The following is a 15,561-nucleotide window of genomic DNA, read 5'->3' as shown; positions in this document are numbered from 1 at the left end:
AGCCACATGCACGGCCAACCAAACCAGACCAAGCGGCGCGCGCGTGTAGTATGGCGAAAAGCCCACCGGGTCCACTTGGCCACTCATGTGAATTGCACAGTGAAGCTCAGACGTTCTAGTTCCTGACTAACACATTCTAGTTCCACATGTGCTATTCAATCTCAGACAGTGAAGCTCAATTTTCTAAGATTTTATAATGGATATCTATTTGGGTGGATTTAATGAGCCGAGCAATTCTTATCTTACCACCAAATACACTTAGAGGAGAGATTAACCCTCGCTTCATTCCATTTGCAAGGTGAAGCATTACAGTGGTTAAGGTGGTATGAGGAAAAAATCTATGTGTACGACGGCCTTAAATGAGAGGTTCGATCCAACCAAATATGACAATTATGATGGTGCTCACGAAAGCTCTGCCAAACGCCCTCCTTACGGGATCATCAAGTTGAGTTAGAAAGATTATCTAACAAAATGGGAGGAGTGCCAGAGTCGCTTGAGCATATGTTTGGACATTGAAATTTTCAGACCAACATCTCTCATTGCTACCATTAGCTTAGCTCGCCTACAAGAGAAGGTTGCAACTTGATGCTGACTCAACCTATTGGAAATCTCCAAACCCACAGGGAACACCACTATTCTGGATTTACCTCCAATCAAGCGTCACACCCCTCTAGAAGCTAAGAAATTGCGTGAAAGAGGCTTATGTTATAACTACGATGAGAGATTTTATCCTGGTCATGAATACAAGAATCAAAGGTTGTTCCTCATAGGACCCTGGCTTGGTGAGATCGACCACGAAGAAAAATCGGAGGAACACGGTGATAATGAACTGAACGACTCTTTACGATCTCATGCAATACTATCCTGAGTTCAACCTTGAAGACAAGGTGAATCTGCAGGGGGGAATTGATGAGTTCGTTTGGATGTGGATTTGCATGGAGAGTAAGTGTCATTAAGATAGTTGTTGGGATGAGTTGCGTTTGGTGTTAGCCCATCAAAATAGGAACGTGAGGTGTTTGTTAACATTTTAAGAAGTGGTGTTAATGGGCAGCTAGAGTCTAACTAATTCGATGTGTTGAAATGGTTTGAGTCCCTAGTTTCACATGTGGAGTCATTTGTATTTAACTTTTCTTTGTTAATGAATAACACGACCTTGCTTTTTCTGCAACTTCTTCAGAAGTTTAGGAGGAGCTGATTCTCCTCGAATTGAACCAAAGCCTTCTTTCTCCTCGAATTGAACCAAACACTACACCATAGGCGGTAAGACGAGAGGACGCATCACCCTCTCTTGGGTAAATAAATTTTCCATGGTTAACGATCATGCCCAAAGTCAACCGTGTAACAAGAAGGGCGGAGAGAGAGAAAACCTGCTCCTTGGATTTTGATCCAAAGAAAAGTTAAAAAATGATGCTTTTCTTGGATTGAAAATCAAGGGAAGAGGTTTTTTTTCTCTCTCCTACCTTTACGATATAAAATCTCAGCATGAAGAACTACGGAACAACAATTTCTCTATAACTATTAAATCTAGGGAAATGATATCACCACTACGTTATTTTGATGATGGAACTGCTCACTTTATTACAAAGTACGGTATGGCCCGCACCATTGTATGATCCAAACCGTCCATTAGATCAGCCACAGCCTAAATAGGTTGTGCCCCAAAAATCATTTCCATAGGTTGATCCTAACCCTACGATCTATAGAGGGGACTGAATATTAGAGGGTTGACCCAAATCCTCTATAGATAAGAGGGTTAGGATCAACCTATGGAAATGATTTTTGGGGCACAACCTATTTAGGCTGTGGCCCATCTAATGGAAGGTTTGGATCATCATAATATATGGTGCTGGCCATACTGTACTTTTTAATAATATGAGGAGTACGATCATCAAAATTACGGTAGTGGTGATATCATTTCCATAAATCTATTATATGAGAATTTATATGGCGGACAGGCGTGCATGCAAGTGCAGCGCCCAAACAACAGAGGGGCCCACATTTTTTGGGGGACCTAAATCATTCATTTATTGGGCCCCGACGTAGAAAGGGTGTACCCAGAAAATGAAAATCTCCACCATAGGATGATCCTAACCCTCCGACCCACGTAAAGTTTTTTATACTGTGTCGTCCATTTTAAACCAGCGAAGGGTTTGGGACGTTTGGCACAGCCTATGGAGAAGATTTTCTAGGCAAACCCTATCTACAACAGGGCCCAACAAATGAATGGCTTAGATTACCCTCACAATGTGGGCTACACTGTTTTTTGGGGCTGCATGGCCGTCCATCATATAATTTCTTCTATTATATAATACCGACCATGTTTCTTTCCATTGTTATTTGTTGTCTTTCTTATGATTTGTTTTGATACGGTAGGGCCCAATATTTTATAACCGTGCCTAGCATATAGGAGGGGGCCACCATTTTACCCCTCATGTTTTGATGTGGTGGGCCCACCATCTGCGCACCCAAATCCATTAGCGAACCCAAACCTGGGGCCTCATGTTTTTATGGGGAGTGCCTACAATTTTATTTTATTTTGGTAACGAAGGGTGTCCCCACCCCCTTCGGGGGTAGGACTATTTCCCTACGGATGCGTGCAATCACCCTGAAACCACGCGCATCGGGTAAGCAAGGGGGAATTCGAACGCTCGTCACTGGGTAGCAAACCCATGACTTTACGCCAAAGAGCCACACCCTTCCGGGTTTTAGTGCCTACCATTTCACACCTCAGGTTCGCCTAATATTATAAATGGGTGGGGCCCACCATCTCTACCAAAAGTCCAAAACCTATGCAGTAGGGTGAGGCCCAACATTTTACACCACATATTTTGATGGGCTGGGACCCACCATTTTACATCCATGCATAACATGGTCGCTGCAATGTTCCATCATATAAGTCCGAATCACATCTTGCATGAGAGCTTTTGCAAGGACCAAACAGAAGAAGAATCACGTATATGAGATACAAAGTCCCCTCTAATTTAACTATGGTCTCAACATAGATTCTTTTAAGCCAAGTTCTAGAACTCAAATCACTACATGGCAATGGCGCAAAAACAAAGATGGAAACAGTTTCTCCCAGATGTTTCTATAAAAGTCAATAGCTTTATTCTTCAAAACCCTAGATGCTTGTAGCCAAAATAAATTTGAAGACTAACCAATGTAGAGGCAAGTTAGCTTCATGAGAGGCATGAGTAAGCCAGAGCCTTTTCCTCGGAGAGTTCTTCTGCTGTCAAGTCCAATTTCTTCCTCGAAAATTCGTCAATTTTGAGTCCTGTGAAGGTCAACAATAGTAAGCCAATTAATTTCCAAATAGTTGAACTAAATGGTTGATATAAAACTGCATATTACTGAGTTTTTATTGGGTGTTGATATTTTCACCCCCTCTGCAGTACGCATTCGCCCCCCTTATATGTGAACAGTGGGCAACTTTAACGCGTTTTGACGTCAAATCACGTCAAATCACATTAAAATGGGAGTGTGTGTGTGTGTGTGTGTGTGAGAGAGAGAGAGAGAGAGAGAGAGAGAGAGAGAGAGAGAGAGAGAGCATAATTTTCCTGTAACAACATTTTGCATAAGTTCATAAAAGGATGAGAGAGAAGAGAAAGCATAATTTTACTGTAACATTTGCCATAAGTTCATAAAAGGCACCTCAAAATCCGTTATTTTGCTGACATTTTGTACCATGGCAATCAAACCAACAAGGTAAGATAGTTAACTGAAGTACTCCAGTCATTGTCGAGATATGACATTCTTAAAAGAATGGGTGGAAAAGAAGTCTAAAATAACATTAGGTTGGTGCAGTGATTGAACGCCATGGCCACTAATATGGGATATAGCCTGCAGATATACTCTCTAGTAGTTCAGATATGGGAAATATATCTTTATATCTTTTTCTTTTTTTTTTACATAACGTAAATTTTGCTATTACACCTCTTTTATATGGATCCGGAGCTACGGGCATATATGCCAAAGAATCAGCCCATTTTAAGTTTCGCCTTTATATAAAAAGAACAGGAAAATTTACTACTACAATACTAATCCAAGACTTATAGTATAGCATAGTTTCCATCGCAACTCACCTTGTACAATAGTCCATTCTCCATTGCGACAAGTAACAGGGAAAGAATAGATAAGACCCGCTGGGACATTGTAAGATCCATCAGAGTATACTCCCATGGAAACCCAAGTGCCCTACAAATACGATCAGAAGATATGAAAAGATGTTAATCCAAGACTTACTTTCATGCTAAATTACTGAAGATGTTAATAAACAGCTATCAAAGAATAATGACCTCTGGAGTTCCAAGCACCCAATCACGTATGTGATCACAAGCGGAACTGGCAGCAGATAATGCACTCGAGAACTTTCGCGCTTTGATGATTGCAGCACCACGTTGTTGGACAGTGGTGATGAATGCTTCATTCAACCTTCAAAACCAAGTATACAATAATACTGCAGCAACTCATAAAAGACATGCAAGTAGAAAATAGTATCCAAATTTCTTTTCGTACCATTCATTGTCGGAAACAAGCTCCCGAACAGGCTTCTCCCCGCTAGACGTTTTAACAGTTGCATGGTTGACATCGGGATACTGACTCGAAGAATGATTTCCCCATATGATAGCATTCTTAACTTCACTGACTTGAACACCCAACCTCTCTGAAATCTGACCCAATGCCCTGTTGTGATCCAACCGTGTCAAGCATGTAATGTTTTTCTCAGGGATGGATGGGGCAAACTCTTTTAGGATCAAGGCATTTGTATTTGCTGGGTTAGCCACAACCAGCACCTGCAAGGAACGGTGAGCAGAAAAATTGGTAAATTATCTCACTATAAATAGGCAAGAGAAAGTTGTTTTTTCACATCTACGAAAAAATGGTACACTTTTTGTGCATTTTTTTTTTAAATTTTTTTGTAACACATTTTGTCACTTGATTGACTTAAAATTGGTGAAGTGGGCATAGATGTGAAATCTGTGAAAAAATATGGTGATTTCACCTTGCAATTTGCAGCTGCATATTTTTCTAATGCAGAGGCTTGAGACTTGTAGATGGAAACATTTTTTGACATCACGTCTTTTCTTTCCATTCCTTCTTTCCTTGGGAAACCGCCAACCATGACAGCTATATTAACACCGGTGCAAGCCTCAACAACGTCGGTTGTAGCAACAACACCTGAAATATCATAAGAAAAGACGTGATGTCAAAAAATGCTAAGAAGAAAAATGTGGTTAAAACTGCACAAAAACCATAAATTGTCGAAGATTTTAAACGTGGTTAAAACTTCGTCAATCTTGAAGAAAAATGCTAAGAAGATTCTCCATAGCTTTTATGTACAATCAATCTTCAAAAACCTGCTGATCAACTCGGAACTCGGCCGATTCCACGAATTGGCTGGGCAACAAATACCAATTTCTAACTCAAATTTTGACCAAAAAAAAATCAGCATTTCATTTGACTCGACCAAATGGTACATGGAAATTAAGGAGCTGATTTCAGAGTGGATTTTGGTTTCTGAATATTTCATAAAAGATCTTAAAATATTGCATAAAAGATCTTATAGATAGGGAATGACGAGAACCTTTAAGTAGAGAAAATGCAGCATCCACCAACTCCATTTTCACCCCATTCAAAGACTCCGCAGCGAATGGTATATCGAGCATGTGCAAAATTACTGGTTGGTCAGGACCCAGCATCACTCCTCTGGCAATCATAGGGACAAGAGCATATCCTATTTGTCCTGCAAACCAGATCACTTTGCTCAAAATATTGCATGAATGAATGATGTCCATTGAAACTAGTTCTGAGATGAGCTTAGCTGCTGCTAAGAACTCGTCGCTAAAGCCTCATTAGTTATCTTTAACCTTTATGGCCAATAGAATTTAGACTGGAGAATGAAATGAAACTCACAACAAACTTAAGGTTGATTTTTACTGAAATTTAATCACCAGATTCTATATATAAAGGACAGGGATTGATTATATTTCCATAGGCAACTCATGGCTCAAATTTTTACGTAAATAGAGAAGTCGGATATTAGTTAGCTAATTTATTATTCCGTATTTTATGCATTGAAATGTTAACAAAGGTAAAAAGAGACTGAAAATCTGAAAAATGCATCGCATAATATGGTGGAACTAAAACCAAGTGTGCGAGCCATTACACCACACCATGACATGGGCCTCATACAAATCAATCTATTCACATGTAGGATTGAAAGAAGTTAGAGATTTCCATCCTCCATAAAAAGTAAATAAACCAAAAATGGTTATACCAAGAGACTGACAAGGGCATAAAAAGGATAGAATGGGGAGGTGGGTTAAACAAGATATATGGGAAAGAAGCCGGGCATTATATATTTTACACAAAAAGATCATATGTATCCATCCATAAGCATATCAAGGTATTCAAGATTAACAATATCTCCAGTTATATAAAGTATAAACAAACCATAAGTGGTAATCTATCTTTCACAAAGAAACACAGTAAGTAGTAACCCGGAGGGGTTAGTGATAACAGTATATTTCATATTCCAGGAAGGCATTTCATTTTCTTTTATCAAAAAGGAACATTCCTGGCTGGCATCTAAACCCAACAAACACATTTCAGTTTATCTCCAGTCATAACAAACAACTCGTTTAGATAGTCTACATCACCTATGATACAAAGAGCTCCGGTCATTGAAAAAAGAACGGGAAAAATAAATGACAGTCTTGGGTGCATTGAGATAAACAAAAATGGTTTTATGGTCCATCATCCAACACCACCGTACAAGTGGCTATCCGATCTGATGATCCAGAATGGATGTAGCATGAATTGACCATACAATGAAAATAACAACCATTAGAAGATCCAAATCATCCAATCAGCAGGCTGCAAATAGACAATTAAAACAAAATGGACAATGGTCAACATTCAGTGTGCAAAGCTACATTGATCCTCCAGCTAGGATCATTCCCTGGTTGCTCATACTCCTTAGGGCCCACCCTATGAAAAGTCTTGATCATCCGACCATACAACCAAGTGAATGGTGATGATGGGCAATGCAATCAATTTATTGCTGAGTGTAAGCACGTATTTTCTTAAAATAATCATCTCTCTGTTTTAAATGCAGCAAACCAAATGCCCATGTTTTTCCTAGAATTTACAGCCAATGACACTCACATTTAAGTATATGAAAACCCCCCAAAAAAACCTTCAAATTTACAAATGATTGCCACTCAGCCCTAAATATGAGATTTTTCCCTTTCCTAAAGTGTTTTCTTCCAAAAATGACATTAAACTGATTTTCTTCCATGTACAATCCTAGAAATTATCCCAAAATACCTGAGTCAAATCACAATCGCTAAATCCCACCCTGGATTCCCCATTCCCACAAAAAAATCCCAATCAATTTCATTTTTACACCTTAATTCCCCCCCTCCCAAAAAAACAAAAAAACTATCTCATTGTTTTGACAATCTTATGATTTACGGTTCGATTTACGATTCTTAGGCAAAACGATTTGAATCCCATGATTGAATCTTAATTTCTATGAATTATGAATCTTACGATTTTTTATTGAATCTTACGATTCGATCATAAATAGTACGATTTATGCGATTTATCCAAATTAAGTTTTGTATAAAAGAAAATATGTTTTTCTTTCAAAAGACCTCATTTCCTTTCTACATTACAAGAAGCCTTTGAAATCCCTCTCATTAGAAGGAAGAAGACAGAGGAGTAGGACTTCGAACGAATCGAACCAGTCGAGCACAAAGCATTTGTTGAGCGCATTACTCACATCGAGGTGGGAGACTACCATAATAAGGACAACATCGATTCCCGTCTTTTATGATTGATATTTTTCATTTGATGTTTGAGACTTTGAGAATTGATATGATCTTGTGTCTTTTTTTAAAGATTATTAAGCAAGATGCATGGGTTTGGATGAAAATTAGATGATTAGTATGTGTCAAGTTTGTTAGCAAACAATTCGTATTACAATATTGAATGCTAATCATGGTAGTTTATGTTTGAATTAATGAATTTGGATGAAAAATGAATAATTGGCAATTTTTATTCTTTAATTTATTTATAATTTTTTATTATACATATTTTTTTATATTTTTGAATGAATCATACGATTTACGATATGATTTACAATCCGATACGATTCGACCCCGATTACGATTTATGATTCGATTCCGATTTTCAAAACATTGAACTATCTAACCTTTGATTGATTCACAACAGCTATTTCCACCTCTTCCCCTCTATAAATACCCTCACCAAGAGCCCTCTCGACAAGATTCTCACCAACACAAATCCATAGCAGGAAAGTTCACGCTCTTCAAGCTGTTTTTGTTTCTCTTTCCTCTCTTATTCTTTCAAATCCAGGGCAACTACCTATTCACCATCTTTCACCGTGATCATATTTGTTGTTCCCCCTCTTCCACTCTTTAAATACCCTCACCAAGAGCCCTCTCGACACAATTCTCACCAACACAAATCCATAGCAAGAAAGTTCACGTTACTCAAGCTGTTTCTGTTTCTCTTTTCTCTCTTATTCTCTTTAAATCGAGGGCAACAACCAATTCACCATCTCTTTCACCGTGATCGTATTTGTTGTAGAATTTATCAAAATTGATATCTAACACTCATAAGTTGAAACTTCTATACGTTCAATCAGCCTTGTTATTCTAAGAGCATTTATAATCTAACATCAATAAATTTTAAAATCCTCCCTCTCTCTACCTTCAAATTCAATATTTAAAATTCTCTCCCATTACTCGATTCAAATTCAAGTACTAAAAATTTTAAAATTTTCCTAGTTTTCATATGTTCTAGAAAAAAGATGAAAATAAAAGTAAGCAGGATATTAAAAATCCAACCATGACTTATATTGCATTTATTTTAATTAATTAGGAGTTCACTGAAGATTAAAAAATGATGAAGGTAATATATCCACCATAAAACCTACAACAACTCATACTGCAATAACTTACTTAACAAGAGAGTTGACGGGAGATGCTAGTCGGCGGAAAAAATACTTAACTTATTCTACTAGTAAAATCACAAATTATCTGTAAACGTTTTATTACATTCATAGAACAATTTTCATTAGGGTCTTAAAGGAAATGGAGAACTATAAGTCTATAACTTAATTGATACAATGGTGGAACTAGTTTCACCAAAAGACTAAAACCAACACTGAATCCCACAAAAGACTGCTCTGATAGCATGAAAACAATATTTCCCAGTAAATAGAATCTGTTTTCCTAATACTTGAGTAGGAATAAGAGGCCCCTTCAGTACCAATCGAAAAAAGGGCAGATAAAAAAAAATCGATCCCTGGTTCTCAATGACCAACTATTCATGCAATTAAAAGAAGAAATAGATTTTATTCCTGAGAATTAAGATAAATGCTATGCCTTTGAAACTTGAATTCCTAGATGAAACTATCCAAATGACAGAATAAAAAAGATGATTACACAAAATAAAAAAGGAGATTACTGCTTGATTGTGTCAAATCCTTGCTCAGTATCTCAGATAAAGTGAAAAATGCATATAAGAACTACCGTTAATAACTTCAGTCTACCATAACCAACTGAATATAGATCTTCACAAAATTAAATCACAAAAAAATTAAAGAAATGTGAGATAAACGTGTAAAAGTTTTCGAAAGAAAGCTCTGAATATAGTGATTTACAAATCTAATATCATTTTACTATATCATCTATATTCTGACTGAAATCTCAGGCAGAAGAACTTGCAGAAGCGATGTGTGACTGATAAGGAAATAGAAAAATGGAAAAACAGTATATTAATCCAAAATCCAAATAAATGGACGATCTTTAAACAATTTGTTATATTTCGGATTTTCAGATAACCCATAAGGAATACCCGCTGCTAAAGTATAAAAAATTAAATAACGCCATCTCCAACAGCTTAAGCTTTTGGAGTAATTGGTTGTTTCACATGGTATCAGAGCCAAGGTTCTATGTTCAAAGCTCACAACTCCTCGATATTAAAAGTCCATGTGTAAGGCCAACCCAAAAAAAGAGGGGCCACACGTGAGGGGGAGTGTTGAAGTATTAAATTATTAAATAACACCAACTCCAACAGCTTAAGTGTTATGTGCATGTTAGTGTTGTTAGTTGTGTGTAGTTACTAAGTAGTGCTATGTAATGTGCGTAGTGGTGTGTGGTTATTAAGTAGTGGTGTTGATGTCATGTGAGTAGTGGTAGTCGGTTAGGGTGGTTTTGTTAGTAGTGGTTGCATTATGCATGTGCCAAGTGGCATATATTTGTATTTAAAATGTTATCGTCTAATGAAATGGAGAAGAAGAGAATTTTAAAGCAAAGGAAACTTTGTAGGAGAGTTATGGTTCCTCTCGAATCGAGCCACTAGGAGGTCCGGTTGCCTCGAATCAACCTTTCTCCCCATCTTTTCTATTTTCTTTTTGTTATTTGTGTTAAAGCCAATTAGGCACATAACATTAAGCTTTTGGAGTAATTGGTCGTTTCACACTACCTTCCTAAGATCATCCACTAATTGATAAGAAAACAAGTAAAAGGTCTGGGAAAATCTATGCCCATAGGTAATAAGATCTTCATGTATTGAACATTTTTAGAAGACAAATTTCCATATTATCATAAACAAGGTTTTACTTAGCAGATTCATGGAACCCCTATAATTTCAACAGAAAATAAAAGATGCTTCAACAAATCTGGTTTTCAGTCAATGAGATGAAACGATCCACTAATCAATTGTAAAACCCTACCAAATCCACAACTATTCGAACAAAAAAAGGTAGACGATCGAGATAAAACCACTTCAATGATATAAAAACTGCTTCAGACAAAAAGATGCATGTGCAAAGATCAGAAAACTACTTCATTTAAACCCTAATTCTATCAGATCTTCGATTGATCTACAAAAGATGAAAATGAATCCGAGAATTGAAAATGGTGAAATGTGACGAACCTGCAGCGCCTGTAACGAGAACTCGAACTGGTTCTTTCGCCATTGATGCAGAAAAGAGATGAGAGAAATCAAACCCTAACAAGGAGAAAGAGGAATGGAGAAAGTTTAGAAAAAAGTCGCTGTGGTGTCTATAGGCGACGAGAACGAAGGAGTATCTATTTATAGCAAAAGCTTCAAGGAGCAGAAGGTTTATCTAATCAAATGGCCGTGCTAAATTACGCACAGTGCGCACGGCGCATATTTAGTTTAAGATGCGCACACGTGAGCACTGGACCAGTGGTTGGAATGTATCACGTGCTGATGTGGAAACAATTTTCCTTTTGTATCATTTTCCCGTTCTATATTTAGGGTCCGTTCACTTGTTTTCCTGGAAGGGAAAGGAAAGGAAAAGAATCTGACGTGGCAAAAAGAAAATGAAAGGAAAAGAAACTGTGCTGGAAAAGGAATCCTGCGGCTGTTCACTTGCGCAGGAAAATTTGAGAAATCCAGAAAAAATGTTTCCTATGCCTGTTCACTTGCTAGTTAAACTGTAGTGGGAAAGCTAAATTGAAATCAATTGTTGGGTATTTGCCAAAAAATCGAAATGAGTTTCTCAAAACATGGGCAAAAAACGTTTTTGAGCTTAAAATAAACTAAAATTAGATTTTTGTAATTGAAATCAGAAACCCTAATCAGCATTTGCACATAATCATGGACAAATATCGAAAAAAAGGAAAACATTTCTACAGAATCAGTTGAGAAAAGGAAGCATAAATCAACTAAAATAAACCATTGGATCTTTGAAACCCTAGATGTAAACACAAAAAATCAGAAAGAGAGAGAGAGAGAGAGAGAGAGAGAGAAGCGTGGGGGTTTTCGTACCTTGCCGGAGAGGAGCTGAAGAAGATGCACAAGTTGCCGGAGAAGATCGCTTTGAGCAAAAAGAAAACCCTAAAAAAATTAGTAACAAGGAAGAGAGGGGAGCGGACAGAGTGAGAGAGAGATAGAGAGAGAGGCGAGGGCGTGGGAGGTACCTTGTTGGGGAGGAGCCGGAAAGCTCGCCGGAGTGGGTTTCTTCTCGCATGGTTTTCCCTCTCTCGTGTTTTTGCCTCAAGGGGTAGTGAAATAAACCCGACTTTTGATTTCTCGCGTGGGAAAGGAAACCAAATCCTGCCAATTTGGTCTGATTCCAAATCCCGTGAGCGCGAGAAAATGCTATTTTCCACGTAATTATTTTTGTTTTCCACGTAACTAATTCCGCTTTCTCTGAAAAGCAAGAGAACACTGCAAAAAGGACATTCTCGGGAAATTTGGCGGGTTTTCCCTTTCTCGTGCTCACACGGGACAGCAAGTGAACATTGCCTTACAGAATTCCGATTCGGGAGATGAAAAAATCCAGACATGTTTGGGAAGATATCCAGAAAATATTTGTGAAAGATTTATGTTTTTACACCACTTACATCCGGGTTTTAAAATGCTTATTTAATTCATTTCGCCGGAAATTTTGTAACATATCTTTTTTTTTAAAAAAATTGCATTTTCTCGAAAATTCTGAAAATTTGAAAAGGCCCAAATTCAAAATTTCGCCAAATTTCGGTTTCGGTCCCCACCGAAATTTTGGATTTCGGTCAAAATTTAAAACCATGCTTACATCCATGGTTTAAAATTTCGGTTTCGGGCCCCATCGAAATCGAAATTTCGACCGAAATCCTGCGAAACCAGAAAACATTATTTTATTCAATATAAAATTTAGGCTGAAATTACCGAAATTTCGATGGAAATTGAAATTACCGAAATTTCAGCGGTAATTTCCGTCGAAATTTCGGTAAAATATTAAAAAAAGACAGGTTTTTTGGGTGAAATTTCGGGGAAAACGAAATTTCGACCGAAAATTCGGATGAAATAAAATACCATTTCGTGTATGAGTGATTTCGGTGTCGGTCTCCATCGAAATCCAAAATTTCGGTTGAAATTTAAAACCATGCTTACATCTACCATATATTAATGGGACCATATATTATTGGGAGAATTTATATGATGTGTGGCTTATAAACCTATATATTTTAAAATGTATGGTATGGCCCACGTCATAGGATGATTCAAACCATCCTTTTGTTGGGCATCTAGGTACATAGGTCGTGCCCCAAAGTCATTTACATAGGATAATCATAACCCTCCAATCTATAGAAGTTTCTTTAATGTGCAGTCTATAGATCAGACGGTTTGGATCATCCTATGTAAATGATTTTTTAGGGCACTACCTATTTACGATGTGGCCCAATAAAAGGCCGGTTTGGATCATCCTATAATGTGGGTCGTACTGTACTTTTAGAAAAATACGGGTTTACACCGCTGCACATCATATAAAATCTAATATTATTGGATGGAAAGTGTTGAATTTCAAATAATAAATAAAGGGAAGTGTTAAATCCGCCCCTTCTGATTACTTGGGACAACCAGAGCAGTGTATCAATGACTGCAGAGGGGATGATGTACTTCATGTCAGAAGGATTCAGCGGGGGTGATTGCCACGTACACTGCTGCTAGGTGTCCCAAGTATTTAATGAACATACACAGTTGGAAAGAACCATTGAGGCTGTTTCACCTCAGTCAACAACGTTGCCCAAAAATCTGCCTTTCCCTTGCATGCGAAGTGCTGGATTAAAAAACATGTGTTTCAGGGAGATTAATCTCAGCCTTCCATGTTGTTAAAGGCTAATTTATGAAGGGTGCAGTAGGATATCGTCCATGTATGAGTCACCCATGGAATTGGGTTGGGGTTGGATCCAGTAGCATTAGGGTTCGGGTTGACCCTCCTTGGATTGGGGCTCGGGGCAAATCTGGTTAGGGTTGAAGAAAGTCTCATTCAGGTTGGATTCAGGCCAAGCCGATCCAACCTAGTTGCACTCCTATGGTCCATGAATCACGCATACACATTGCGCCATAGCCCGCTGAGTGCCATAGCCCAGCTCGGCACACAGTGTTAAGTTTCATGCTTGGATCTATGGAAAAGAAAATTATGGAAAATAATGTTTCCCTATAAAGTTTTTTTTATAGGTTTTGTCTTTTTGGATTTTCATTTTCCATAGTTTGGTTTCCATCCATCAATTTGGTTCTAACTCCTCTGGTAATATTAGAAAGCTAATCTCTTACGAACTTAGATCCGTTCGCAACGGAATTGATCTTCTTAGAAGGAATTTTTAGAGTGTATGCCTTAAAAGCCGGTGCAACTTATGTTGAAACTTATAATTAATGAATAAATTGATTGTTTAATGATATCTATTGTGTATCTAATGGAGAATGTGATGTGCTTCTTGACATACGTTTGTCTTTATGTAGCATCCTAGGATAGGCCATGCACATAGATATTATGTGGCAGGGAGATATGACCTTAAGGTTCTTTGCGGACCTAGGAAGTTCACGGTTGGGTTGAGGTTGGACACCCCGTCCTTTGTACACAAACCGGCATTGATCCTGCCTCTTTGCAAAAATCAGCTCCAAGGGCTCTTCTATTGGTTGATTTATGCAAAGTGCAGCGTCGAAAAAAGTGGAATGTGCCTAAAAAAAGTGGAAATGCGCCTAAGAAGTGGAAAACGTGTTGACTCTGCATAAATCAACCAATAGGAGAGCCATTGGAGCTGATTTTTGCAAGGGCGCCCTTCATTCTATCATTCCTCTTATTCTATTTGTGCTTAATATCTTTTCATTGTTTTTGTTGTGTTTGGTTGCATGCAAGCACTTCTTATTTGTTTTATTTGTCTCTGGTCGAGCTGCATTTTAGGTTTAGGCCCTGTTAGGATTCCAAGAATTTTCTAGAAAATGCTTGGAAAGAAAAAATATTTTAAAATCTCGTACTTTCTACACATAAAAAAGATAACTTAAGCCAACCCTATTCAATTTTTACTTAGAGGGACCTTCGATTATGATAACATTCCTCTAATTTGACCCTAACCATATCATTTCCCTCTAAATCATGAGAAGAAATTTTTTCCCAAGAAATTATTTTCTTTGGAAATATATTTTTTGCAATCCAAACAGGGCTTAGGGACTGTTTTGGGTATTTTGTTTGGGAAGTTTTAAGATGTTTTTCAGCATTAAAAGGCCTTTTTATACTTATTTTTTCCCTAATATATTACGAGCTAGTTGTAATATCTGACACAATAGGAATAACTATTGATGATTGAATATTCAAGGTTTTCTACTAAAATGCATAGCCATCTTTTCTTCTCTGCAAGTTTAGACAGCATATGGAAATCCTTTTCCTTTCTTTTTAATAGGCCTCTTAAGGCTTGGCAAGAACTAATCATTGAATTGTTTAGGGTGTAAATTGCGCAATTATGGTAAATTAGGTAACCACCAAAATGGGTCCATATTTGCAAATAAGATGGTCATAAGTTAGTTAATCGTACTAATTGAAGATTGGGGCCTAAAGTCCGAAGCAATTAACTAAGATATAAAACTGGGGAATGCTAAATTGAAGGGCACCCTTGCAAAAATCATCCTCAAGGACGCCTCATTGGATCCATCATTTATATTCATTTACTTTTACATTTTTCAGTGTATTGTAATTTGTAAATGCACTTTGATGAAGTGGGTCTAGTGTAGGCACCC

At 37.6% G+C, this 15,561-nt stretch overlaps 1 protein-coding gene across 1 annotated transcript; it reads right to left on the bottom strand.

Annotated features, from left to right (window-relative positions):
• Positions 1 to 2,958: 2,958 nt before the first annotated feature.
• Positions 2,959 to 11,130, bottom strand: LOC143892271 (malate dehydrogenase 2, cytoplasmic). The gene is made up of 7 exons (XM_077396764.1): positions 10,972 to 11,130; positions 5,585 to 5,743; positions 5,003 to 5,178; positions 4,516 to 4,793; positions 4,296 to 4,431; positions 4,083 to 4,194; positions 2,959 to 3,274 (listed from the first exon to the last, which is right to left on the bottom strand). The coding sequence occupies exons 1-7, from the start codon at positions 11,012 to 11,014 to the stop codon at positions 3,180 to 3,182; spliced, it is 999 nt and encodes a 332-aa protein (XP_077252879.1). The 5' UTR covers positions 11,015 to 11,130; the 3' UTR covers positions 2,959 to 3,179.
• Between the last annotated feature and the right edge of the window lie 4,431 nt (positions 11,131 to 15,561).

Source organism: Tasmannia lanceolata, unplaced genomic scaffold (assembly GCF_043159265.1).
Source record: "Tasmannia lanceolata isolate RefF3 unplaced genomic scaffold, GAP_Taslan_0.1 ptg000015l, whole genome shotgun sequence".
In the NCBI taxonomy this organism is placed as follows: Eukaryota; Viridiplantae; Streptophyta; class Magnoliopsida; order Canellales; family Winteraceae; genus Tasmannia; species Tasmannia lanceolata.
Note: the sequence above shows the minus strand (reverse complement) of the source record. Positions and strands in the feature narration are given on the sequence as shown.

Coding starts and splice junctions, on each gene's coding strand:
- LOC143892271 (XM_077396764.1), bottom strand. CDS start 11,014: ATGGCGAAAGAACCAGTTCGAGTTCTCGTTACAGGCGCTGCAG. Junction 5,744..10,971: donor TCTCGTTACAGGCGCTGCAG/GTTCGTCACATT, acceptor TCTGGTTTGCAG/GACAAATAGGATATGCTCTT. Junction 3,275..4,082: donor AGAATGGACTATTGTACAAG/GTGAGTTGCGAT, acceptor TGACCTTCACAG/GACTCAAAATTGACGAATTT.